This window comes from Vigna radiata, chromosome 4 (assembly GCF_000741045.1).
Source record: "Vigna radiata var. radiata cultivar VC1973A chromosome 4, Vradiata_ver6, whole genome shotgun sequence".
Lineage (NCBI taxonomy): Eukaryota > Viridiplantae > Streptophyta > Magnoliopsida > Fabales > Fabaceae > Vigna > Vigna radiata.
In genome coordinates, this window is record NC_028354.1 from 19,120,663 (window position 1) to 19,144,406 (window position 23,744).

Genomic DNA, 23,744 nt, shown 5'->3' on the forward strand with positions numbered 1-23,744 from the left:
GTGAATGGCAGCTTACGTAATAGGCGTGCGATAAATTATAATTGAGTGAGAGTAGTGGGTAATGAGGGTTTTGTTATGTGAAAGCAGAAAGTGGGTTTAATGGAGGGGGCCATGGAGATTAAGCATTGTGCATTAAGTAAAGATTAGAGGGAAATTATTCGATAAGATAAGAGAGGTTGAGAAAGGAAAGAAAGGATTAGTGAGTGAGTGGTAGGGTAGCATGCCCTTGTCAACTCATCATCCAAAAATAAAAATAATTATATTAATTTAAAGATGAATAATGCATTTGAATATTTAATGAAGTAAAAGAAAAGATTAAAAAAAGAAAAAGAAAAAGCTCATAGTAACATCAAGGGGTTGAAGGTGGAATTTTAGACGTTACATGGAACCCCGAAACAGACCAAAAACAGGAATAGAAAAAAAAACTGAGAATGGACAATGAAATGAAAGTGCTGTTTGGGGAATTTTATGTCAAACCAACCCAACAAGTAACCTTTACAAACAAAGAAAATCCCATTAATTCAGAATTAAAGATAAGGATATGAACCCAATAAATAGTAATCAATAATAAATAAAAGAAACCCTTGTTAAGGGGTTAAGGGTCAAAACATGATTAGTGAAGTAAAAAAATTAAAAATAAAAACCCCAAATTCACTGGCAAAAGCCACACAACACAAAAACAAAAACCCATTCTCTCTTTCTCTCTAATTTTTTCCTCTCTTTCCTTCTTACGGAGAGAAACATAAATAAACAAAACCTAAACCCTCTTCTTTTTTTTTTTTTCTTAACGCCGTAACGGGCATTCCCAAAGGCACCGTCACAATTTCTCACGTGCCAGTCACGTGTTTTTTCACAATTCTCTTTTTCATGGCTCTGGACCAGCCTTCCAACCCCAACGCCGTTGACGGGGCGGGTAACGGCGCCGCGCCGTGCTCCGCCGCGGACGGAGGCGACGACGGAAGGCCGCCGGCGAGGCTGCCGCGGTGGACGCGGCAGGAGATTCTGGTGCTGATTCAGGGGAAGAGTGACGCGGAGAACCGGTTCAGACCGGGTCGGGGGAGCGGTTCGGCGTTCGGTTTGAGCGAACCGAAATGGGCGCTGGTCTCGGCGTACTGCAAAAAGCACGGCGTGAACCGGGAGCCGGTGCAGTGCCGGAAGCGGTGGAGCAACCTCGCCGGCGATTACAAGAAGATCAAGGAGTGGGAGTCGCAGGTCAGGGACGAAACGGAGTCGTTTTGGCTCATGAGGAATGATTTGAGGAGGGAGAGGAAATTGCCCGGTTATTTTGACAGGGAAGTGTATAATATTCTCGATTCTCCGTCCACGGCGGCTGCTGCGACTGTGGAGACTCCTACGGCCGCGGTGGAGGCGGCGGTGGATGAGGAAGTGCACCTGTATGATAGTAATCGGAGAGTTGGGAGTGATGATGGGTTGTTCTCTGATTGTGAGAAGGAGGAGGTTTTGCTTTCGGCCCCTTCCAAGGATGTTCCTGCACCCGTTCCAATCTCAGGTTCGTTTTTTGGAATCAATTTTGGACACGCCTTTTGTGATTTTGTGAACTATTGTTGTGTTATAGTAAGGGTTCTTTTTTTCCCCCTTTTCCTCTGCTTTTGGTACTGTTGATTTGTTGAGAATGATTGCATTACAGAAAAGTTATGGTGAAATTTATGGTAAAAAATTGTCTTATGATAGATAAAATCCATTGGTGAGTAACTGTGTATTTTGAATTTCAGTTTCATTCGGCTGAATTTGAATCAATCCAACACTCATAATGCTCCTCTGTTTATGCATTGGATAGTACCATATCTACGAACAATGCTGTTCTAATGGATTTCCAGACATACTCAGTGACTTAGTGCATATTTGTAAAACCGATGTCTCACATTTCGATGATGCAGTTCAACAAAAGTTTAAACGTCACTGAAAGTACCAAAGGATGAAGAAAATTGATAAAAACTTAAAATTCTTAAGAAGGATTTATTGGGTATTTGGATTTATCATTTATAATCACGTTGAAATACAACTAAGATGGTTTTAGGTAAATATTCATGTATTTGGTTCCATGTTAAGAAATTGAATATGAATCTGTAGTTAATTTTAGGTTGAAATAACTTTTTTGCTGGTTCATACAAATTCCATACTATGTTTTTTTATCATCTAGATCTAGAATAAAAACAAAGTACTTAAGTTTAGTTTAAAATCAATTTGTGTGCTTGGTTGCGAGTGACTTTCTCCAGCAAAAAATAGTTTTTTTGTGGTGATTTCGTGTCGATTTTTTCTTGAATATTGTTTTTTCTATGGCCGATCCAAACAGACAATTAATCATGCGAAATCAATTTTGAGTTACTCATATATAACAGTGTGTGTTTTCAAATACTCATCTATAGAGTGTGTTTGGTTTGGTTTTTGCAAGACACTGAATGTTTTTCACTTGTTCCGAAGCTGAAAATAGAGAAGCAAGTATGTTGTTGGATTGGAAAAAAGTGGCGTAGGTTAAAGCCCACATTTCTTCTAACACTCACACAGTGAGTTGAAATTTAAATATATTCACTAATATGTAATTTATGCGACAGATGCAACTCAGCGAAAAAAAGTTTTTGTTGATATCATTGTTGTTGGTAATGTCTAGCATTTATTGGTATATGCTAATGTTGTTGGGTTGTCTTTTGTGAAGTTGGAAAGTGTCTAGACATGCTACTGGCTTTCATGGTTTTGGGAACACTTTTCTTTTGTTATGAAAGACTAAATTTTAGTGGGCTTTTTCTTTTCGAAATTTTTTTTTTTCGATTCTAACAATGTTGTAAAGTTGGAACTTTGGAGTCAAGGGTACTGAGATTCCCATGTGGCATTCTTCAACTATGTATATATATATGTCCTTGATTTTTCTCTTCCTTCTGATTTGCAGAGAAGCAGTTTCAACCACTCCTTCAACTCTGTGAAGGGGAAGGCAATGCTGAAGGTAACAGAGTTTTTTACTCTTTTATTCTTAATGCATTTGAATATTTAATGATGGATTAAAAATCATGATTATTGTTTTAAGATTGGAATAATAGGATTAGCAGTTGTATTGGCACTGGCACCATTCTCATTGAAAGTTGAAACCTTGTATTTTTTCCGAAATGGATTCTTGTTGTGTTCTGTAGACAGCCTTGATATTTTGGCATAAAAGCTTAGGCCCAGGGTCTGCTGATGTGACCAACATGATGTAGTAGGCCCTAAACCTAGTGTCTATGTTTGTTAAAGGGCATCCAATGTCAATGACAGGATAGCCAAACAAAAACGTGGAAGCTACTTCGGTGTCCTTTCCATGTCTTCAAAATATCATGAATTCAGTGCTTATACAAAGCAAGCTAAAAACTCGTTAGTGACAGCTTGCTACCTTGTCCGCCGTGTTTGTTTCCCATTCTTTCTGTTGCTGCTGCATTCTAATTAATTGGTTACCTATTTTCTGCCATAAATTTTTGCTATTGCATTTAGAATTTCAATAATGCCAGGTCCCTTTTTTTCATTCATTTGTTATCCATACTGGTACCATGTTGCTTTTACTGGAATCTAAATCCGATTCCTGCATATCAAATTTGTCTACTTTAGTACAAACAGAATGATGGTTTATCTGAAGATGAAAATGTTACTAGGCTTGCAGTTAGCCCACCTTTTTACTTTTGGGATTAAGAATTGATAGGATTGGAGCATTCAATGTATGATGGGTTACTTAATAATATATTGGATGCTAGGTATAAAACATATATCTCTACAAAGTGAATTGGATGAGTAATGGTGCTGACTCATGCTTAACGTTAGCATTTTTCTGGGAAGTCATTGTATTGCACTTTGGATCTCATTGTCACTTTTCTTTTAACATTCCACATTCTAAACCTACCCCAATAAATGAAAAACTATTTTCCGCAATTCATGTCTGAAAAGAAAGTTCTTCTCTTTTAATAAATGTCAAGCTATGTCTTAGGCACAAGCTTTCATCATGCTATTACCTAAACTTTTGAGCTTTAGCTGCTAGGCCGTAGCTTACTTAAATAGGTATAGGAATAAGACCAAAGCTTCTATTATGACAGTCACAGTATCCTGGACTTAACTGATGTCATTATTGTAACTTCAATGTCTTGACATTCCTTAATTCTACAGGTACTACCAATGAGAAACGGGCAACCCCAAATCCGGAAATGGGTTCTACATCTCAAGGGGGACGGAAGAGGAAACGATTTTCAACCGATGCAGAGGAGGAAAGTTTGCAAAGTCAATTAATTGATGTCTTAGAAAAGAATGGCAAAATGCTTCGTGATCATCTTGAAGCTCAGAACACCAATTTCCAATTGGACCGTCAGCAACAGAAAGACACTGCAACTAACATTGTTGCTGTACTTGATAAGCTGGCGGATGCTCTAGGGAGAATTGCTGATAAATTGTAGAGCGAGGAGGATCAGAATAGAATAGTGTACAGAACAATTGGAGTCAACAATAGTGGTTCCCAAAATTTATCTCAGGGTAGTTTGTAGAAGATGAATGTCACACACACTGCTTACTTTTTTTCCTTTATCTCCAGTCACTGCATAATGTCACTTTTTTTTTTGTTGTTTATTACTGTTACTACAGCATTTTATACACAAATTTGGAGGTTACTACATTTATTTATTTTCTTCTTTCGGTGAGGTTTATATAATGAATATTTCCAGGTCAATAATAGCGGTTGTACAGATGAATTACTATTACTAATTTAAGGTACATTTTTATTAGTGGTATCCCTTTGCGTGCTCTTACAATGTTTTTCTTCTCTTGTATAATTCATCTTTCCACCAATCTTTGCTTTTTTAGGTTGATTTAACCATTAACCATACTATTGAGAAAAAGGAGTCAGTTCATCGAATCACTCCATGTTACTTTCTCTGCTCTTAAAGGAAAATAGCACCAAAATAAAGAAGTGGAACAGAACCGGTTAACCTAGGCTTAAATTGTCCTGCCTTAAATTGTCCTGGTTAACCTTGGGTTAAATTGTCATGTTTTCCTATTGATCTTTGGGTGACATGCTCTGTCTAGATTCATGGATTTAACTTAGTCGACTTAAGTAGATTTTTTTTTTTAATTAAAATGGATTTGCCTTTAGCATATCAGAACCTGATAACAAATCTGTCTCATGTGCATATCTTAGATGTTATTATTGATTGAGGTGGGCATTTCTTAAGAAATTAGGTTTCTAGAGTCAGTTGCTATAATGTTATTTAAGTTGATCTTAGAATATGTGTTCTGGAGGGACAAAATTTTCTTAACAAGTGATAAGAAATTATTTCTGATAATTTTACATGAAAACATATATTAGGTTTTGCTCGAGAGATAAACCCATTAAAAAGAATTAAAGACTTTAAAATAGGAGCCCATGCCCTTTCTAATTTTGTGTTCTCTAATAATACTTATGCTTAGTGGAAAATACTTAGATTCTGAATAATTTGTATGGTGTGATCATGAGTTCTTAAAAAAACATTAAATTGTCTGTTATGTTCAAGCATTGAATCCAAAAAATTCAATAAACTTTTGTATGTCACAGCAAAACATGAATTTCTTGCATATCAAATTCTGAACTACTTACTAAAATTATTTTAGTCTCTTATTCTTACTTGACAAAATTCATGTAACTTTGCACTGCTTACAGGTTTGAGTGTAGTGAAAATGACATAATAACAAGTGTTTTTTCATCAAGTGATCACTTGAGATATATATCATGCACACAATAGTTACATGTACCAGGTAAAACTTGTATATAGAATTGTCATGCTAACTGTACTTTATCCAACCACCACTTTATACTAGGTTTACATATGTAGTTATTTACTTCTTACTAAGTTGTCACATAAAATATAATTTTAAAACACTATCGTTTTTTGTCTCAACAAGTGTCACATTAACATAATAAAGATTATACCATAACTCTCTGTCAATAAATATTCACTTATTTTTGGAAGACAAAGACAACAATTGCCTAGTAATAAAATTATATATTGAAATGATCATTTAATGAAAAAGTACTTATTATTATACCATTTTCATTATAATAAAACCTTTAGCCAAAATAAAAACCTTGTAGAGTTGTCTAATGGAAGTAAGTACCTCCATTGTTAAAATATCATTACTTCCACTTTAATTATACTCAACATATAAATAGTCACGTTTTGTACTTTTAAGCACAAAGTTACCACTAGTAACATCTAAGAAACAAACTTGCAATGTGTCGATGACATTTATTCTTTATTCAAGATTTTGTAAAGAAGATCTACCTGATGAAAAGAGAGGTTCTAATATGTCTAATGAAATCAATCTTGACGACCAATTTAAATTTTTTTAAAAGACTAAATTTGATTGTTATTAAAAAAAATTGAGCTAGACAATTTTTAATGAACATATTTGTTATTTTTATAAAATAGACAAATTAAACAGGATAATACATACACAACTTAATAAAAGACAAAAAGAAGGGTGTGAAATTGTTTAAAAAATTTACAAAACTGACTTTTGGAGATAGATTATGAGTAGATCGTACGTACAAGCATGTACAAGCATACACATACACGTTAATTATGTTTGGAAAAAAGAACAAAGCTAAGAAAATAAAGCAAATTTATCATGTAAAAATTAGTTTATGTAAAAATAACACAAAAGTATGCTTATATATTTTTAGGCAACTGGCTGCATAGTTTTTTTAGTTAATTTTGGATCATTTAGTTTATCGATAAACTAATTTATTAAAAAAATAAATGTACATCAATTAAAATAAATAATGTAATGTTGAAGGAAGAATAAAATTTACTATAACAAATATCTTATTTTATAAAAAATAGTAAGAAAAAAATCTATTCTATGAAACAATTGGGTAATAAAAAATGATAACTTATAAAAGTAATCTTATAAAAATAATATAATAATGCATTCGTGTTTGCATACAATTGCACAGGTGTCAGTGGTCTTGCCTATGTAAAATTGGAATAAGCAAAACAAATTATAGAAAAAGAAGAACATAAAAAAAATAAAAACAGAAAAGAAGATTATTGTTGATAGGTGTCAGTTTTATAACATACCCAAAATAGGAATAGGCAGCAAAAAAAATAGAAAATAAAATTAAAAAAAGAAAAGAAAAAGAAGATAGATTATTATTGATGAGCATGCGAGGAAAATGTATTGGGAGGAGAGAGAGTGGGGCCCACCTACGGCCCAAGAAATGGAGGGAAACTAGGTTTTGGCCCACAAACCATTCCTTTCCCACAGTTTACACAGACAAACAATTATTCTGGTCACGCTCGGTGTAGCGCGTGCTGAAATTCGCCCATCAAACAAGGCCTTGTTTGTTGCTGGTTGTGGTAATGTGTGTGTGAGTGAGTGACGGAGGAAGGTTTAGATTACAATAATAAGGCCGTTCTCTTCTATCGTACGACAGCGTACAACGTTGTTTTTTCTTTACACCAAACTTATATTTCAATTATCAGATTTAACTCAGTAAAAAATAAATGTTGAACCATTTCAGTTCATTATTGTATAGAAAGAAAACGTGTATGTAAATAAATAAATAAATAAATCTAATAACTAAGTTATAAAAAGTAATGGAATGTTTTTTGAATTAACAGAAAATAATGAATTATTATTAGTGTGTATATTTGAATTAAATAATTGAAGAAAAATGTTGGCAGGGTGTGGTGATGGTAATTATTATGAGGGTATTATAATAATATGATTAAAAAAAAGAGAAAGATAAAAAAGAAAAAGAGGGGGGCAAGAAAGGGAAAGGTGCATGAAAAGGAAGTGAATGGGTGTGACTTTAGTCCAAGTGAGTGTCTGTTACACACATGGGATTCCAGAATTTTGGTTTGATTAGTGAAATTTTTGTTAAACAATTCCCAATATACCTTTTACTTTCTCTTCCTTTCATTTCATTTCTCTTGTTTGCTCAGAAGAGAAAGAAGATGCAGCAGTGAAACCAAACACCAACAACACAACACTCAACAACTCATAATACCCAACACACATCAAAATCAAATCATATGCTACCTCCAACTCCAAGGTTGTCTCTCAGCTAGGGTTTCGGTTCGCCACCAAATCTAACTCAACTCCAAATGGTCCTCTTCCTCTTCGCCTCTTTGATTCCGAGATCGACCATTCGTGCCGCGATAATGCTAAACAATACTTATTCTTAAGCCTGTTCAACCACCAGTAAGTGCGAATCCTTTGCTCCGATCAAAATGCAATTCGCCAAGCTCGATGACTCTCCTATGTTTCGCAAGCAGGTCATTCCTTTTTTTTTTTCCTCTTTTGATTTGTTGCTAGTTAGTTTTGATGTTGTGGGTAATGTGTAGTGAGTTTTGTTTGTCTTTGAGCTTGATCGGGTGATTTTAAGGGTTTATCGAGTGACGCTTTAGGGAATGAAGGCTTGATTTTTGTGCATGTTTTGGTCTTGTCAAATGGAATGTGAATATTCTGAAGTCTGAATGGTCTTGGCTAGTTTTGTCTGTGCTTGGAATCCTGACGATTCTTTTTTTTTTTTAATTCTGGGAAATCTCTCAAAAGGGAACAAAGTGGTTCCTTTTGAGGGATTTTCTGTATTTTAGTAAAGGTTTTGGGCCTGCTGTTTGCCTTCATAGATTTACTATGTGCTATTGCCAAGCTTATTGAGGGAAGTGAGTCTTTAGTTTCCGGTTTGTTGCCCTCTGAGGTTAGTCAGAGATGGGAGGATATTTTGCACTTGCACATTTGATCAGGCATCAAAGATGGGATTTGGTAGAGCTTGGGTGAGCAGTGAGAGTGAGAGAAAGCAACAGTTGTATCAAGAGAGTTCTCGTACATTTGATCAGGCATCAAAGGTGGGATTTGGTAGAGCTTGGGTGAGCAGTGAGAGTGAGAGAAAGCAACAGCTGTATCAAGAGAGTCCTCGTGCTTTTCCCCCTTTGTTACTCCATCACTAATTGGGGTAAGAAGACTTGGTCCCTAAAGGGGGAAAAATGGCACTCCAAGAAAGCTTCCCCGTTTTCTGCTGATATGGCAGGCACACATACAAATTCATATGATTTTACTCCGTGAAAAAAGTCACCCCCTTTCTACCTGCAGACCAAACTGATCGTTATGTTAATACTTTTATAGAGTGTTTAGGCATTGCTCTTTTTGGTTACTTCACGAACTTAACCATTAAGTTCCTTTTATATGTTAAATCATAGTGGTATTATTCTTAAGAGAAATCCGTTCTTCTCTATTATTGGTTGTAAATCTTGTACTTATATTTTATTTTCTAATAAACCATTTGATCATCTTCTGAATATTCTGAAGTATAGTGTATTTCTTGTTGGTTGAAGGATATGATTATTGGAAAGCTTTGTAAAATTTGAAATTTAGTGGTTATTGAATGAGGTTATTGTCAATGGGGTTGGAGATATTTATCCACTTTTGGCATAGTATGTGTGATAATTTGTTGTTGCATTGTATCACATCTGACAATGATGCTGGTCTTTTCAATTCTTCCCTTTGTTTCATATGTTTCATTTAGTACAGATTGATAGGTTCTCTCTTAACTGACTTGATGTTCCTAAGATTGCTTCTCCTTGAATTCTTTGATGAGCAGATACAATGCATGGAGGAAAGTGCTGAATCTTTAAGAGAGAGAAGTTTAAAATTTTACAAAGGATGTAGAAAATACACGTATGTATTTTTTAGCTCACTTAACTTAATGTCCCTTGTGTTCGTGGAAGGATCTCTGCTGTACAAATTGCAGTTTATTTATGCTTTTATATGCCTTTATTTTTTAACCTTGATGTCTTTTTCTCTTTTAATTTCTTCTAGTTCTGTATTACTTTAGCTCTTTCATCTGTTAATTTCTTGGTTGGTTTTTGTGATTTGTTTTCTTCGTGACTAGATGAAATCAGCATAAAATATTTTCTTTTGGATAGAAATTTTAGATTTGATAACCAGGGAAAATGTCCTTAACAAAGGCTCTGAGTAAATCACGACAAAAGCAATCAAGATAGCAGAACACCATAGTAGCATGAAAACAGTCATATGTTATAGCATGTTTAAGGACAGAAGTATTTTTGTTTGTAGGATCATTCCCTTTCAACCCAACAACAGCATAAGTTGCATGACACCATAATATTTTAACATCTTATTTGTGCCAAACCTTTAATATAAAATACAGAAACTTCCTTGAAAGTGGCTATTGGCCAGTGTAAAAGTGAGTCGCATTTTTATTTCCAAGCTAGAGCCTATTGGCATTCAACTTATCCTTTCAACAACATTCTGTATTTTTTTTTTTTATCTCAAGAACATTTATTTTCATTATGAAGGAGTAAATATGATGCACTTTTAAAAATAAAATTAATAGTTTTTCATTAGGTAGAAAGAGGAAACTCTTAGTTCTACTTAATAGTTTGTTACAATAGTAGATCCTCTATGGAGGATGTTCCTCATAGTAATTGTCCTGCAATGTCTGTCAATTTATCCAAAGGAAAACTTTAGTCTTTTTTTTTTCTCTTATTAGTTGTTAGGAGTATCTCATAGCTTATAGTTACATATTGATTTTGAAGTTGTTAGGTTTGTCTTTTGTTTATAAACTTTAATTGCTTTCACTTATGTACTTTCCAGTGAAGGTCTCGGGGAGGCCTATGATGGAGACATTGCATTTGCCAGTGCCCTAGAAACTTTTGGTGGTGGACATAATGACCCAATCAGTGTGGCTTTTGGAGGTATGCCCCTCTTTATATCTATCTTATGATGGTTGACGAGAGTTTCTCTGTTCCTCCTAGAATATTTTGTTTCCTTTTTTGGCACCCCAGATGAACTGTCAATAAAGGATGACTTATAATGCTTGACTTGTTAACATTTCATTCTAATAATTTCAGTTCTTAGTGAGATAATTTGTTTTCAGTTTTTCTCTTTAATGCAGTGGCCAACTGACTGCTTGGGATTAGTTGACTTCATAATTTGATTTTAAGTCTGTACTTTATCTTCAACTCTAAAAGTTTATTGGCAATGAAATACTTTCTGATTGAGTTTCCACCTTCATTCCAGGCCCTGTTATGACCAAATTCACCATAGCCCTAAGAGAAATTGGGACATACAAGGAAGTCCTTCGGTCACAGGTAGCTATTGTGTTGTAACTTATAAGTGTTTTTTAATACTTGTTGTTAAAGACTCCTAATGATGCATTTTAAAAGGGAGAAAATGTAAAATAGAGGATTTCTTAATTCAATCTGTCATTTTTTTATCTTAATGAATCTATTCCTTTCCAAAGAGAAAGAGAAAAAGGAAAAAAAAAAAAACTTATCAATAATGCATACAACTCAGAAGCCGAATCCCATTATGACCTTTTACAGTCAGCTTTTTCGGAGTCTCTTCCTGGATATTTGTCCTTATCAATTAGTTCTTAGTGACACATTGTCTGCTATACTGCTAACATAGATTGCGATCTTTCTGTCAGGTTGAGCATATGCTAAATGACAGATTGCTTCAGTTTGTCAATATTGATTTGCAAGAGGTCAAGGTACTCTTTTTTTATAAAGAATAAAATATTGAAAATTTTTATGTTTATCCTTTCAGTTAGATGTGTACGAAACAGATGTGAGAACTGATAGACTTTTCCAGTAATAGTATGTAGACCTGTGAAGTAATAATAGGCATGTACTTGGTCTTCGTTTCTTTGGTTAGTAACTTAGATTTTTAGGAATGTTAAGTTGAAATAATTAATTGTCTTATTTCCCCTAAAGCCCTACCAAGAAGCTGCCAAAAAAATCATTATTTCCTCAAAATGAGCTAATCCATACATACATGGATTGATGATTTGAGAAGGAATTCTTTTGATGCCCCTGTGGAAAGAGTAGTTTGTCAAATATTTGGGTCTTTCAACCAAACTTCAGGATCCTATGTAGGGGTTAAATTTGTCTTTCTACTCACTTTTTATTATTATTTCCATTTTAAACGAGCTAAACTATTTGGGTTTCATTTTCCGTGTTTGGGATTTTGTGAGTGTGAGTATATGAAGTATTTTAAACTTTATGACTTATATATGGTTTTTGTTTTGTTAATATTGATTATAAATATCACCTAATAATAAGGATAGTTGATGTTACTTTTGTGAGAAATTTATACACTTAGTTTCTGCTCTAAGGGTTTCTCTCTTAATTCAGGAAGCACGGAAACGCTTTGACAAGGCTAGTCTTATCTATGACCAGGTGCGTTCTCATTATCTAACTTTTTTTTTGTCTTATTTTCCCACGTGGTATATTCCTCCTGTGTTGGAAAAAAAAACATGGATGCTTAGCGAACTGCCTATGATAATGAGTCATTCAGGTAGAAAGAAATCATTGGAGATATAATGAATTTAACAAAATGAATTGACTATTAAGATGAACCAAAAGTTAGGTCTGTTCTTAAAAAGCAGAAGTGATTGAATTTCCTGGAAACTTGTTTTGAAACAAGCAGTTTTAGAAGCTGCAAATTTCTCTTTTCAACGATTGCCAAATTTTCTATTCGTGCAGACTCGGGAGAGGTTTCTGTCCCTAAGAAAAGGCACAAAAACTGATGTAGCTACTGCTCTGGAAGAGGTAGGCCTTTATGTCTTACCTGTTGATTCAGCTTAGATTCATTCTCGTGTATGTATTCTTTAAACCTTTAAACGTTTGGAGATGTTTCAGGAGCTTCATAGCGCAAGATCAACATTTGAGCAAGCTCGATTTAATCTGGTTAGTGAATTTATTTGATCAGAAGTACTTAAATGATTACTCTTTCCATGACATGTTTTCACAAGTAAATTATGAGTCTTTTGTCCAGGTTACTGCATTGTCAACTGTTGAAGCAAAGAAAAGATTTGAATTTTTGGAAGCAGTCAGTGGGACCATGGATGCACATCTTCGTTACTTCAAACAGGTAGGCATATTTGTTAAATTATTCTTTTCCTACAATCTGTTTCAGCTTGCTCAAGTTCAATTTTTCACTTGTAGGGGTACGAGTTGTTGCACCAAATGGAGCCGTATATTAACCAGGTTTAGAATCACTTGTCTTTACACTTATTTTTTGGTCTAAGAGGGTACACGTCAGTGTAAAAACATTTATTGAATAATTTTCTAACAGTTGAGTCAGTAAAAATAAAATTGATTCACTCCAGGCTAGCTGTTTTGCAGGTCTTGACTTATGCTCAGCAATCAAGAGAAAGGTCCAATTATGAGCAGGCAGCCCTGAATGAAAGAATGCAAGAATACAAGCGACAGATTGATCGGGAGAGTAGGTGGGCCTCAAATGGTTCTAATGGGTCCCCTAATGGAGATGGTATACAAGCCATTGGTAGAAGTTCACATAAGATGATAGAGGCTGTTATGCAATCTGCTGCAAAGGGAAAGGTTGAATCTAGGCCTGAAAATTGTTGATTGAAGTTGTTAACGATTACTTTCTCCCAGTGATTTACTTGTATACTTGTTGTTTCATTATTTTAGGTTCAAACAATTCGACAAGGTTATCTCTCAAAGCGTTCCTCAAACTTAAGGGGTGACTGGAAGAGGAGATTTTTTGTTCTTGATAGTCGGGGAATGCTGTATTACTATCGTAAGCAGTGCAGCAAATCATCTGTAAGAAGTGTAATGCAAAACATAAGTTGGTTTTTCAAGGATTTAATCTAAGTCAATGTTTGTTCTGAATGATAAATTTCACCTCATTCTTGTTATGTATGATGTATAGGGGTCGAGTAGTCAACATTCTGGCCAGAGGAATAGTTCTGAGCTAGGTTCTGGACTTTTAAGTCGATGGCTGTCTTCTCATCACCATGGTGGTGTACATGATGAAAAATCTGTTGCTCACCACACTGTGAACCTGCTTACGTCAACAATTAAAGTAGATGCTGACCAATCAGATTTGAGGTTTTGCTTCCGGATCATTTCACCAACAAAGAACTACACTTTGCAGGTTATTTGATGTTATTTTTGGATTTCTTTTAATTCATACAAGGATGGTGATTAAGGCTTTATAGTTTCATTCCTTAATTATGCTTGTCAGTGCAGGCAGAGAGTGCGCTGGACCAAATGGATTGGATTGAAAAAATCACTGGTGTTATTGCCTCATTACTGAGTTCTCAGATCCCTGAAAGGGTAACTTCCAGGAACTTTTGTTGGTCATGTAGAAATGAAGTAAAAGTCAATTTAATTAATGTTAAGATTGTTTATCAGATGTTGCCTGCAAGCCCAATGGGAAGTGGTCATCATAGGTCTACCAGTGAGAGTAGTTCTTTTGAAAGTTCAGATTTTGATCACTCCGCTGTTGAAGAATGTGCAGCAGATAGAAGTCTTGCTTCTGCACATCTGGAGCGCCCCTCAAGAAGTTTGCAACAGCAGCGCTCCTGCACTAAAATTGAGAAGCCGATTGATGTTCTTCGAAGAGTTTGTGGGAATGATAAATGTGCTGATTGTGGTGCTCCTGAACCCGATTGGGCATCACTAAATCTTGGTGTTCTTGTTTGCATTGAGTGTTCTGGTGTGCATCGCAACCTTGGTGTGCATATATCAAAGGTAGACCATACAATTGCACTCTTTTGATCCTTGTTTAGGTTTTATCTGCAAACCATTATTTTACTTTCCAGTATAATTTGTAAGGATGCTTGACAACGAGCTTGGTGTAATTAAAGAAAATTAAGGTGATATAAATTGTGTAATTTGGAACAGTTGGTTGTCTTTATAAAATAACTATGGTTGAAGAGCCTTTGTTGGCCTAAATTCCCAGCAATCCAATTTCAGCAAACAGAACTCCTTGTTGGATATACAGAGGAAGGGAGAATTTTCAGTATTTTTATCTCAGTAAAGTAATATATTTTACTTGTATTTTATTCTTTTTTTATTCGCCTATTCTTTGTGTCTTCTCTCATGATAAATTCTTTCATGAAAGAAAACTCTGAAATCTAACTTTTATGATGTACTTATAGATGTATTTATAAAATGCAACCCACCTTGTGAGTGCTTTTTTTATATTGTAGCTTAATGAGGATTGCAATTGAAACCGATTTGTAGATGTTTGGTGCCTCCTCCTTATAATAACAGATAATTGATTTTTTTTACTGCATTCCATAAGGTCAGTGACTTCATATACATTGGAGAAGATAAGCATCTCTTGTGAAAACTATGACCATTTGAACTGGGTAAAAGTAGGTACTCTTGATTGGATGTGTAGGAATATTGGCTTTCCTTTACTGATCATGTTTTCTTGTATACTTGTAGTTTTAGGACAAAAATCTTCTTTGATGCCATATAAAATCAATACTTGTGTCTGGTTTAGATATTTGGGGTTTAGCTGGTACTTCCTTTTTGTGATGAGGTTTTTAGATTAATCATCAAGCACCATTTTGTCTCATTACAGGTCAGGTCTCTTACTTTGGATGTTAAAGTGTGGGAACCTTCTGTCATAAGTTTATTTCAGTCTCTAGGGAATACTTTTGCCAACTCCATTTGGGAGGAATTATTACAATCAAGAAGTGCCATTCAGGTTGATCTTGTCCCTACAGGGTAAAGAATCCCCATTATTATATCCTTGTACTGAAGCCATTATTCTTACAACTATTATTGTTTGACCAAGTATTGCTGATATTCTCTTATATTATTGTGAAGCTTAAGCAAGTCTGATAAGCCGCTGATGTTCTTCTTTCCCAAGCCTTGTCAATCTGATTCTCTATCAGTGAAGGAAAAGTTCATCCATGCAAAGGTATGCCTTAAAAAAAAGAGGAGTATTCTCAGTATTTGTGATAACAATCTCAATATACATGGTTCCTATTTATACAGTTATAACAATAGGGAATCAATCTCTAGAATCAAGGAATTCATTCTGTGCTGATTATGCTAAATATACTAATTTTCAATAATAGGGAATAAATTAGAAAACCAAATGTTTTTTATAATATTTATAACATTATGTCCGTACTCTGTACACTCAACTCTTGCTGACCGAAAATGATGTTCTGGTTTTGTTCAGAAAAACCTGTGGAAGGGTGAGTTTTAGGGAAAATGAGAAAGGAAGACGGGTTTTGTTGATTTTGGATTAATTTAAAGTGATGTCAGTTGTTGAAACAGACCACGTTCTAATTATGACTTTGGAAGCTGAGGTAAAGAATAAAAGAAAGTAGGACATGGAACCCGAATTCCTAGGTATCTTAGGTTCAATGGTCTGTGTTTCTGTGATATATAAGCTCTTTAGCAGCGCTCAAATGCTAATTGGATATATAACATGAGACAAAACTAGAGGCAGAAACTTGGAGACTTAATTGTCACTGAGCCGACAGCTTATAAGTTTGAATTATTTATGAAAACTTACGTGTTCTGGCAAAAAACTGAATGCCTTTTATCAAAGACAAAAAGTTATGAGAACCTCTTTTGACATAGTTTTTGACTACCTTTAAGCCAAAATCAGTTCTGTCCTGTGGTCATGGGAGTTAGCATTTTATTTATAAATAAAACAATTACAAATCATTTTTATTCCCAAAAGGCGGAATATAAAAGATTATAAAAATAATAAAATAAAATATTTCAAAATAATAACCACATATCCAATCACCTTTATAAGGATATTTATTAATAAAATTTAAATTAAATTTAGGATGAACTTAGGTCCAATTTCTGGACTCATAAATTTTAAGTCGACTTTTGGACATTTAATATTCATCATTGAGTATTGAGTTGAGCCCTAGATGAATGGGACGGTACAATACTCTTTATTAGTTGCATTAGAAGTTAGTGCAAACATGTACAGGTAATGAAAAAGTAATTTTAATATTGAGATTTTAACCTTGTGTTTAGGGTAGTTGATTCATGACATGGTATACGAGCGTATGATGGATTGATCTATGTACAATCCTTAACGCTACTTGCCTGTTAATTTTAGCACAAGGTGGGGGAGTATGTGCATTATGTACACTTCAATCCCAAAAGCCTCTTTCATGAGGGGTATTTTAGGAAACATTCATGTATTTTTTCTTTTTACCTATCAGCTTAAGCTTTGGGAGTAATTGATTCATGGGAAAAAGACAATTTAATATTTCCTTTTTCCAATTCCCTTTCCTTCAGCTTTCTTTAGAAGCTGAGCTATGGTATTAGCTACAGAATATTGCTTTTATCTGCCATAATGTATTTGAATATCTATGTCTTATAGTTGTATCATGTGACGTTGTTCTCCTGATGCCAGTGATGTCATGCATGGGTATAGAAAACAACTGTTCTTCAGAAGAGATGTTTCCATTAAAAATGGATTTGTGCTGTTATAGATACCACTTATCAGAATAGTCTCATTTTATGATAATATGTTGAATGAACACATTTATCTAACTGAATATCAATGTTTCTTGTCAGAAGACTCGATTGAGTACTTTAATTTTTATTAATAATTTGTTAGTTGAGACTAGTAGTTTCTTAAAAATTTAAGGTAGCTTTTAAAACGACTGGAAAGGGTAAATGGGGTGGTGCTCTGAATTCGACTTGAGATTTTGCTTGATGATTACTTTTTGTTTGTATTTTAGACTTCAAGCCAAACCGTGCTTATTCAGTTTGTGAAGCGTACTTAGGTATTTATTTTTATAATATTTTTGCTTCTATGCTATTTTCTGACTCCATGAACCATTTCTGTTTCCATGGCAGTATGCAGAGAAGCTTTTTGTTCGCAGGCCAAAGGACAACCGACTCTCGGTGGCACAACAAATCTGGGAGGCAGTTCATGCTAATGACAAAAAAGCTGTATATCGATACATTGTTAATTCTGACGTTGATGTTAATGTTGCTTATGAGCAAATGTGCAACAGTTCCCTAACCCTTGCCAAAGTAATGCTATTACAAGAGCAGACTAGCCATGATCACAGCTCTTCTTTGGCCAGCAACACATTGGACTGGTCCTCAAGTAAAGAAGGCCCGGTCATGGACAATCTAGATGGGTGCACCCTACTTCACCTTGCGTGTGAAACTGCAGATATTGGTATGGTGGAGCTCCTCCTACAGTATGGTGCAAATGTTAATGCAACTGATTCAAGAGGTCAAACGCCACTACATCGTTGTATTCTCAAAGGCAGATCTGCATTTGCAAGATTAATGCTTTCAAGGTGAGTTTGTGCAACAACATATATGATATATCTGGTTCTTTCAATTATTTATCTATTCAGCTTTAACTCTGATATTGTCATTTAAATGAGCAATTTTGCCAATTCACTTAGAGTTTCATACTTATTTTAATTATAGTTTTGGCTCAATGGATGATATTGAAATCTTTAAAATGCAGGGGAGCGGATCCGCGAGCTGTGGATGAGCAGGGAAGAACCCCAATTGAACTTGCTGCTGAGTCAAATGCTGGTGAAAGAGAAGTCCATGCTCCATTAAATGACTCTAATGGATGAGAGTGATAGGCAAATATTTCGGAGTTTATTACATATATAAAATATGGAAGATTGGATTATGTAAATTTGTATTTCATAAATTGAAAAGCTGTTTTTTTTTTTAAGTAAAAAGTCCCTAGTGTGGAAGATTAAGGGAGAGGTAGGTTGAAATGCCTGCCCCTTAGTCATCTTGTGCAAAAATAGTGCTAAGATCTGTAATGTAAAATGGCCACATTGGTCTAAGTAAGTTGAAGAGTTATGCTGCACTGGTAGCACCCAGCCAGCACTTTGTAATATGATGTTTGTGTAATTTTGTTTACTTTTGAGGTGAAGCTGCGATGCACACTAGGCTAGGGATTTGTGTATGCTGTGTACATTGGTTTTTGTGAAGGTGTTGTGGCTGTAATTCAAATTTTTTGTATTTTTGGGATTACTTGGTAGGACATGTACCCATGATGTCATGTCCCTAGCTCTCTAATATTCGGATGTATTTATATATATATTGTCAAAGGCAAAAAGATAAAGAAAACCATCAATCACCTGCTGTTTTAGAGTGACCCCCTACCCCCCAAAAAAACTCAAATCATTGTAAATTTAATAAAGTTTCAATCTTGAAAAGACGGAGTGGGACACCATGTTCGAATGCATGGGAAATTTTTGGTCAATTTAATCAAAAAGTGAAGTGGTCCATTTCATACCAGTTTTCAGTATTGGAAAATTATGTCGAAAACACTATTTTTCGTACCCAGCAATGAATAATCATTGTTCCTGAACTGGTACATCGTTTGAAAAATGAAGTTTAGATTTTTTTAAGCTTGTAATGAAAAATTTTCACTGAGAGACATGCTTTTTGGACAAAACAAAGCTGAATCTAGTAGGTTAGGCAACACTCATGTTATGTTTTAACACAGCTCTAAACTAAAACCTCAACTTTTGTCACGGGTGACCTTAACATAATTATTGAGATTAGTGACAGTCTAACAAACACCTGAAGTGGACCCTCCTCAACTGGGCTATGACTTATGACCAGACCACATTGTAGAGGAAAAATCGGTTGTAATCTTTCAAATATACAAAAGCGATATGACCTTGTCTTTGTTTTTAAAAAATAGTCTTGAAAATTATGAACACCAATTCTGTTTCTAGTTATATAAATTAATCTTCATTTGATTTTCTCTCATAAATTAAAATAAGAATGTTCTCAGTTCAACTGTTTAAATTGATTTATAACTTGAGGAAAAAGTCTTATTCATTTTAACTCAATTTTATTTTCTGTACAAGTATTCTTTTTAAATGTTATATGAACTTAAAAACCAGACATTGTGGAGAATACTTTCAAAGGGAAAATGACTGATTTGTTTAGCGTGTGTTTTAAGCTGGACATTTTGGTACGCAAGTTTGATTAACTATTAATAAATTAACTTACAAAGTTGAAGTTCATTTTCAGATTATTCTATTCTCTAGCACCCCACCCCCTTTTCATGTTTTAATTTATGACTAATACTTTGTTAACAACAAAAATGTTCACTCTTCAAGGATTTTCATGAAATTGGTAGTTCCACCCAATTTCTGAATTTCACAATCAAAACTGTTTATAATATAAAATTTTACGTTATTAAGCTAAGAAATAAAAAACAGAAATTCTACACTAAAATACAAGTTATTTCTTAATTTTAATCCAAAGATAATCTTATTCATATTCGTATTCCACAAGAGAACTTTGAAGTAAAAATGTGGTTAAAGTCATTCCTAATCATAGCAGCTGCTGCCACCAATAACAGAGAAAAGAAAGAAAAGATAAGATCGTAAAGAAGGAAAAGCAAAAGCATGCAATATGTGTATATAAGAAATATAAATATATATAGTAATTAAAACGTAAGTAATTAAAGGCAATTATTTGATCGAAAAAAGAGATAACTTTACTAATGAGACACACCAAACATAACACATAGCTAGAGTTGTTAACCACTCACTCATAGCATATCACAAATTCCCAGGCAGCTTATTTCAACGGCCCATATGCGTTCTGATGAGATCGGACGGTCCACGAGAACTGTACATTGCCCCTCTCACGGATTACAATGTTTCGCTTTCGGACCAAAGGTGGGCCCCACATGGTACTGTGTCCTGAGTGCTGGCTCCTCACAAAGGCGGGAACCAGTTTTTTGTCGCAGAGGTATGGTTCTTTGTTGTCTTCAGAAAGAGAGAGAGTGTGTAGAGAGAGAAATAAGAGACAATCACTGAAGCACTCTACATGCTGTGTGCGTGACTCTGTCACTGTTTGTGTTTAAACACCTAAATCCAATGACATTGCAGTTTCTGAGGAGCATTTCGTTGTGTCTGTTCTAGTTGCAGTTATTGTTGTTGTTGTGGTTCAAGTTTGGTTACTACCACATGTTCATGCCCCTTCAATTCCTGTTCAACTTTTTGACTTTCTGTTTGGTTTCCAAGGAAAAAGATAGCAACTTGTTTCTGGGGCTAGTTTGCTTTTGGTTGGGTTTGTTAGTCCCTGCTGGCACCTAGGAATAGTGGGGTTTTGGTTTGTTTTTGTTTTCAAAAGGTTCAAATTCTTGTTCTGATTCCTGTGAAGGTAGAAAATTTATGAGTGGTGAGAGGAGTGAAAGGATGGGATTCGGTGGTAAAATGTAAACTATTCGGTGACAACATGTGTCCTTGCTTTTCTGAGATGGCTTTCTTGTGAAGATTTTGGTTTGAAAAGGTTGAGGAGGATGCTTATGCTTATGCTTATTCTTGTTCGCGTGCTTGAACTTTATTTAACCCATTTTAGCATCAAGTGTAAAAAGTTGTTCTTGGTCATGTTTCCAAGTGTTGAGGTGATGGTGGGTTTGGGCATTTGAATGATTCATGCCTCATTTTGGAGCTTCCGGGATTGGTTTCTGGCTTTGTTTGTTTGTTGTTCTTTGATGTTTAGGAAAAGGAACATCGCTTCTTCTCTTGCCAGGGAATTGTTGGCACTTCAGCCACTTTTTATTATTTTCTTGTTCAGCTTGCACCACAACACTGTGCAATGTCAAGGAAGGTTGAGTAAACATGTTTCTTCAGAGCCTCCATCGCCTTCTAGGCCATCACCACCTTCATCATCAGGATACAGGGATGACCCCAAGAAGATAATTTTGAGCTTGGTTTTAGGAGCAGTAACTGGACTAGTTTGTTCTGTTTTCTTTGCACTTGTGGTACGTTGTGTGGTGCAGTACCTAAACCGCACACCAATCCTCAAGGGGCCTGTTATTTTCTCCCCCAAAATTGCCCCCAAGACACTCCAATTAGCTTTGGCGAAGGAAAACCACTTGCTTGGTTCGAGTCCTAACGGGAAATACTACAAAACTGTGCTTGACAATGGACTCACTATTGCAGTGAAAAGGCTAACACCCTTTGGAAGCAGCTCCCCAGAGGCTAAGAAAAAATCAGTGAAGAGGCAGATACAAACTGAGCTAGAGCTTCTTGCAAGCTTAAGACACAGGAACTTGATGAGTTTGAGAGCCTATGTACGTGAGCCTGATGGTTTCTCATTGGTTTATGATTATGTGTCCACTGGGAGTCTTGCTGATGTGATGAATAGAGTTTGGGAGAATGAATTGGCCTTTGGTTGGGAAGTTAGGCTGAGGATTGCTGTTGGTGTGGTGAAGGGTCTTCAGTATCTTCACTTCACCTGTGCGCCTCAGATACTGTTGCACTACAACTTGAAGCCAACAAATGTGATGCTGGATGGTGATTTTGAACCCAGATTAGCGGACTATGGTTTGGCCAAACTTCTACCCAACTTGGATAGAGGAACTTCTCTCTACACTCCTCCTGAATGTTTCCACAACTGCAGGTAAGACAAATCACTCGGTTTGAATCATGCTCACTCACTGGTGTTTCAAACTCAGTCTGTTTCTTTTCTTCGTTTCTGACGTCAAAAGGGTACCTAGGTAGTTGACATCAGCTATTTGTTTGATTCGTTTCCTTTTCAAAAGCTCCAAACCTCATTGTAGTTATTCCCTTTTGAGCACCCTAATCAAAGACTCTTATTCTTCAATTTTTATTGTGTTCATTTGCGGATGGAAAATGGTATTATTTAGTAAAAACTATGTAAAGTGGTGCTTTTGTAACTAGCTATTAGTATTACTTCCTAATATGAAGTTTTAGACCTCGGGCTCTTTGTCTGGTCCAAACGAAAGTTCACATGCTGCAAACTACTGAAACATAGATTGGTGAGTAGAAACCCAACTAAAAATTATAGTTATTATAATATCACTGGACAAAGGTTTGTGCCCACTTTAACTTTATGTGTGTATAGCTTTTTTTCATTGGTATATATGCCCCTGGATGAATCAATATCAATAGTAATAAGTAATATCACTAAAAGAGGCTGCTTGCTTGATGCATTGAATGTTTATGAACTTCATTCGGTTCCTTCTTGTGAAATTTCATCGTATTCAGATGTAATGGTATTTGTTTTGCAATTTCAGCAGGTACACTGACAAAAGTGACATCTTCAGTTTTGGCATGATACTAGGTGTTTTGTTAACTGGTAAGGACCCTACAGATCCATTCTTTGGAGAAGCAGCGAGTGGTGGAAGTTTGGGAGGTTGGTTGAGGCACTTGCAGCAAGCTGGTGATGCGAGGGATGCCCTTGATAAGAGCATGTTAGGGGAAGAAGGAGAGGAAGATGAGATGCTAATGGCTGTTAGGATTGCTGCTGCATGCCTCTCTGATATGCCTGCAGACAGGCCTTCTAGTGACGAGCTTGTTCACATGCTAACGCAACTGCACAGTTTTTGAACCAAACCATCATTCTTGGGTTTCTAGAGATTTTTTCTTCTTGTTCTCTTATCCCTATATCTGTAATAAGATTATAGGGGTGTGTGGCTGGCCATGATTCTGGTGTAATTGATTGTTTTCCTTGATCTTGGTTTTTCATGGTGTGGTTTCTAATCATCTACTTTCTGTTTCTATATATTCTTTTGGCTGACTTTGCAGGTTGTAGTTGGTTTAGGTCACAATAGCACATTATGTTTGTAAATGACTTAGTCATGTTAACAAGAATTTTCTTCTCATGTGAACATTCAAAATATCTCTTTTTTTCTCTCTGGTTTGCATATGTAAAAGTGAAAGCATTTGATGCAAACCCAGCAAAGAAAAAAAAACATAGAAAGGAATAACATTCCTTAGCATGGAAAGTAAAAAGAGTAGAACTAGACATTTTGACATGTTTTACTGATATATCTGAGATGTGTAGCACTTCATCTAAATCAAGTAGATACTGAAAATAATTTTGTTAAAGTTGTTTATATGAAAAGTTTGTTGGTGAATGATGTGTAGCACAAATTTCCTAACCTAAATTCCAAATTGATACTCCAGTAGTGTGTTAACAGTACAACAA

General features: G+C 35.3%; 3 protein-coding genes across 5 annotated transcripts; all 3 read left to right on the forward strand.

The window, feature by feature from the left end:
* Positions 1–544: 544 nt before the first annotated feature.
* Positions 545–4,748, forward strand: LOC106758202 (trihelix transcription factor ASR3). Its single transcript, XM_014641150.2, has 3 exons — positions 545–1,510; positions 2,906–2,959; positions 4,141–4,748. The coding sequence occupies exons 1-3, from the start codon at positions 868–870 to the stop codon at positions 4,422–4,424; spliced, it is 981 nt and encodes a 326-aa protein (XP_014496636.1). The 5' UTR covers positions 545–867; the 3' UTR covers positions 4,425–4,748.
* A 3,063-nt stretch (positions 4,749–7,811) lies between these two features.
* Positions 7,812–18,854, forward strand: LOC106759315 (ADP-ribosylation factor GTPase-activating protein AGD1). 2 transcript variants are annotated; one of them, XM_014642431.2, is made up of 19 exons: positions 7,812–8,279; positions 9,605–9,681; positions 10,621–10,721; positions 11,047–11,117; positions 11,456–11,518; positions 12,162–12,206; positions 12,513–12,578; positions 12,669–12,716; positions 12,805–12,900; positions 12,975–13,016; positions 13,155–13,370; positions 13,464–13,604; positions 13,705–13,929; positions 14,025–14,111; positions 14,190–14,528; positions 15,370–15,515; positions 15,618–15,711; positions 17,634–18,088; positions 18,265–18,854. In XM_014642431.2, exons 1-19 carry the CDS (start codon positions 8,235–8,237, stop codon positions 18,377–18,379), a joined length of 2,472 nt encoding a protein of 823 aa, XP_014497917.1. In that variant the 5' UTR covers positions 7,812–8,234; the 3' UTR covers positions 18,380–18,854. The 2 variants fall into 2 exon arrangements, with proteins under 2 accessions (XP_014497917.1, XP_014497918.1); XM_014642432.2 differs by having other exon boundaries at positions 7,814–8,279; positions 13,464–13,595.
* Positions 18,855–20,336: 1,482 nt separating this feature from the next.
* Positions 20,337–23,314, forward strand: LOC106759565 (inactive leucine-rich repeat receptor-like protein kinase CORYNE). 2 transcript variants are annotated; one of them, XM_014642790.2, is made up of 2 exons: positions 20,337–22,193; positions 22,834–23,314. In XM_014642790.2, the coding sequence occupies exons 1-2, from the start codon at positions 21,217–21,219 to the stop codon at positions 23,141–23,143; spliced, it is 1,287 nt and encodes a 428-aa protein (XP_014498276.1). In that variant the 5' UTR covers positions 20,337–21,216; the 3' UTR covers positions 23,144–23,314. The 2 variants fall into 2 exon arrangements, with proteins under 2 accessions (XP_014498276.1, XP_014498275.1); XM_014642789.2 differs by having other exon boundaries at positions 20,449–22,193; positions 22,831–23,314.
* The last annotated feature ends 430 nt before the right edge of the window (positions 23,315–23,744 follow it).

Excerpts from the sequence above, each read along its gene's own strand:
- LOC106758202 (XM_014641150.2), top strand. The coding sequence starts at position 868 with ATGGCTCTGGACCAGCCTTCCAACCCCAACGCCGTTGACGGGGCGGGT. Across the intron at positions 1,511-2,905 it reads TGCACCCGTTCCAATCTCAG|AGAAGCAGTTTCAACCACTC; the intron begins GTTCGTTTTTTG and ends TCTGATTTGCAG. Across the intron at positions 2,960-4,140 it reads AGGGGAAGGCAATGCTGAAG|GTACTACCAATGAGAAACGG; the intron begins GTAACAGAGTTT and ends TTAATTCTACAG.
- LOC106759315 (XM_014642431.2), top strand. The coding sequence starts at position 8,235 with ATGCAATTCGCCAAGCTCGATGACTCTCCTATGTTTCGCAAGCAG. Across the intron at positions 15,712-17,633 it reads AAAAGTTCATCCATGCAAAG|TATGCAGAGAAGCTTTTTGT; the intron begins GTATGCCTTAAA and ends TTTCCATGGCAG. Across the intron at positions 18,089-18,264 it reads GCAAGATTAATGCTTTCAAG|GGGAGCGGATCCGCGAGCTG; the intron begins GTGAGTTTGTGC and ends TTTAAAATGCAG.
- LOC106759565 (XM_014642789.2), top strand. The coding sequence starts at position 21,217 with ATGATTCATGCCTCATTTTGGAGCTTCCGGGATTGGTTTCTGGCTTTG. Across the intron at positions 22,194-22,830 it reads GAATGTTTCCACAACTGCAG|CAGGTACACTGACAAAAGTG; the intron begins GTAAGACAAATC and ends TTGCAATTTCAG.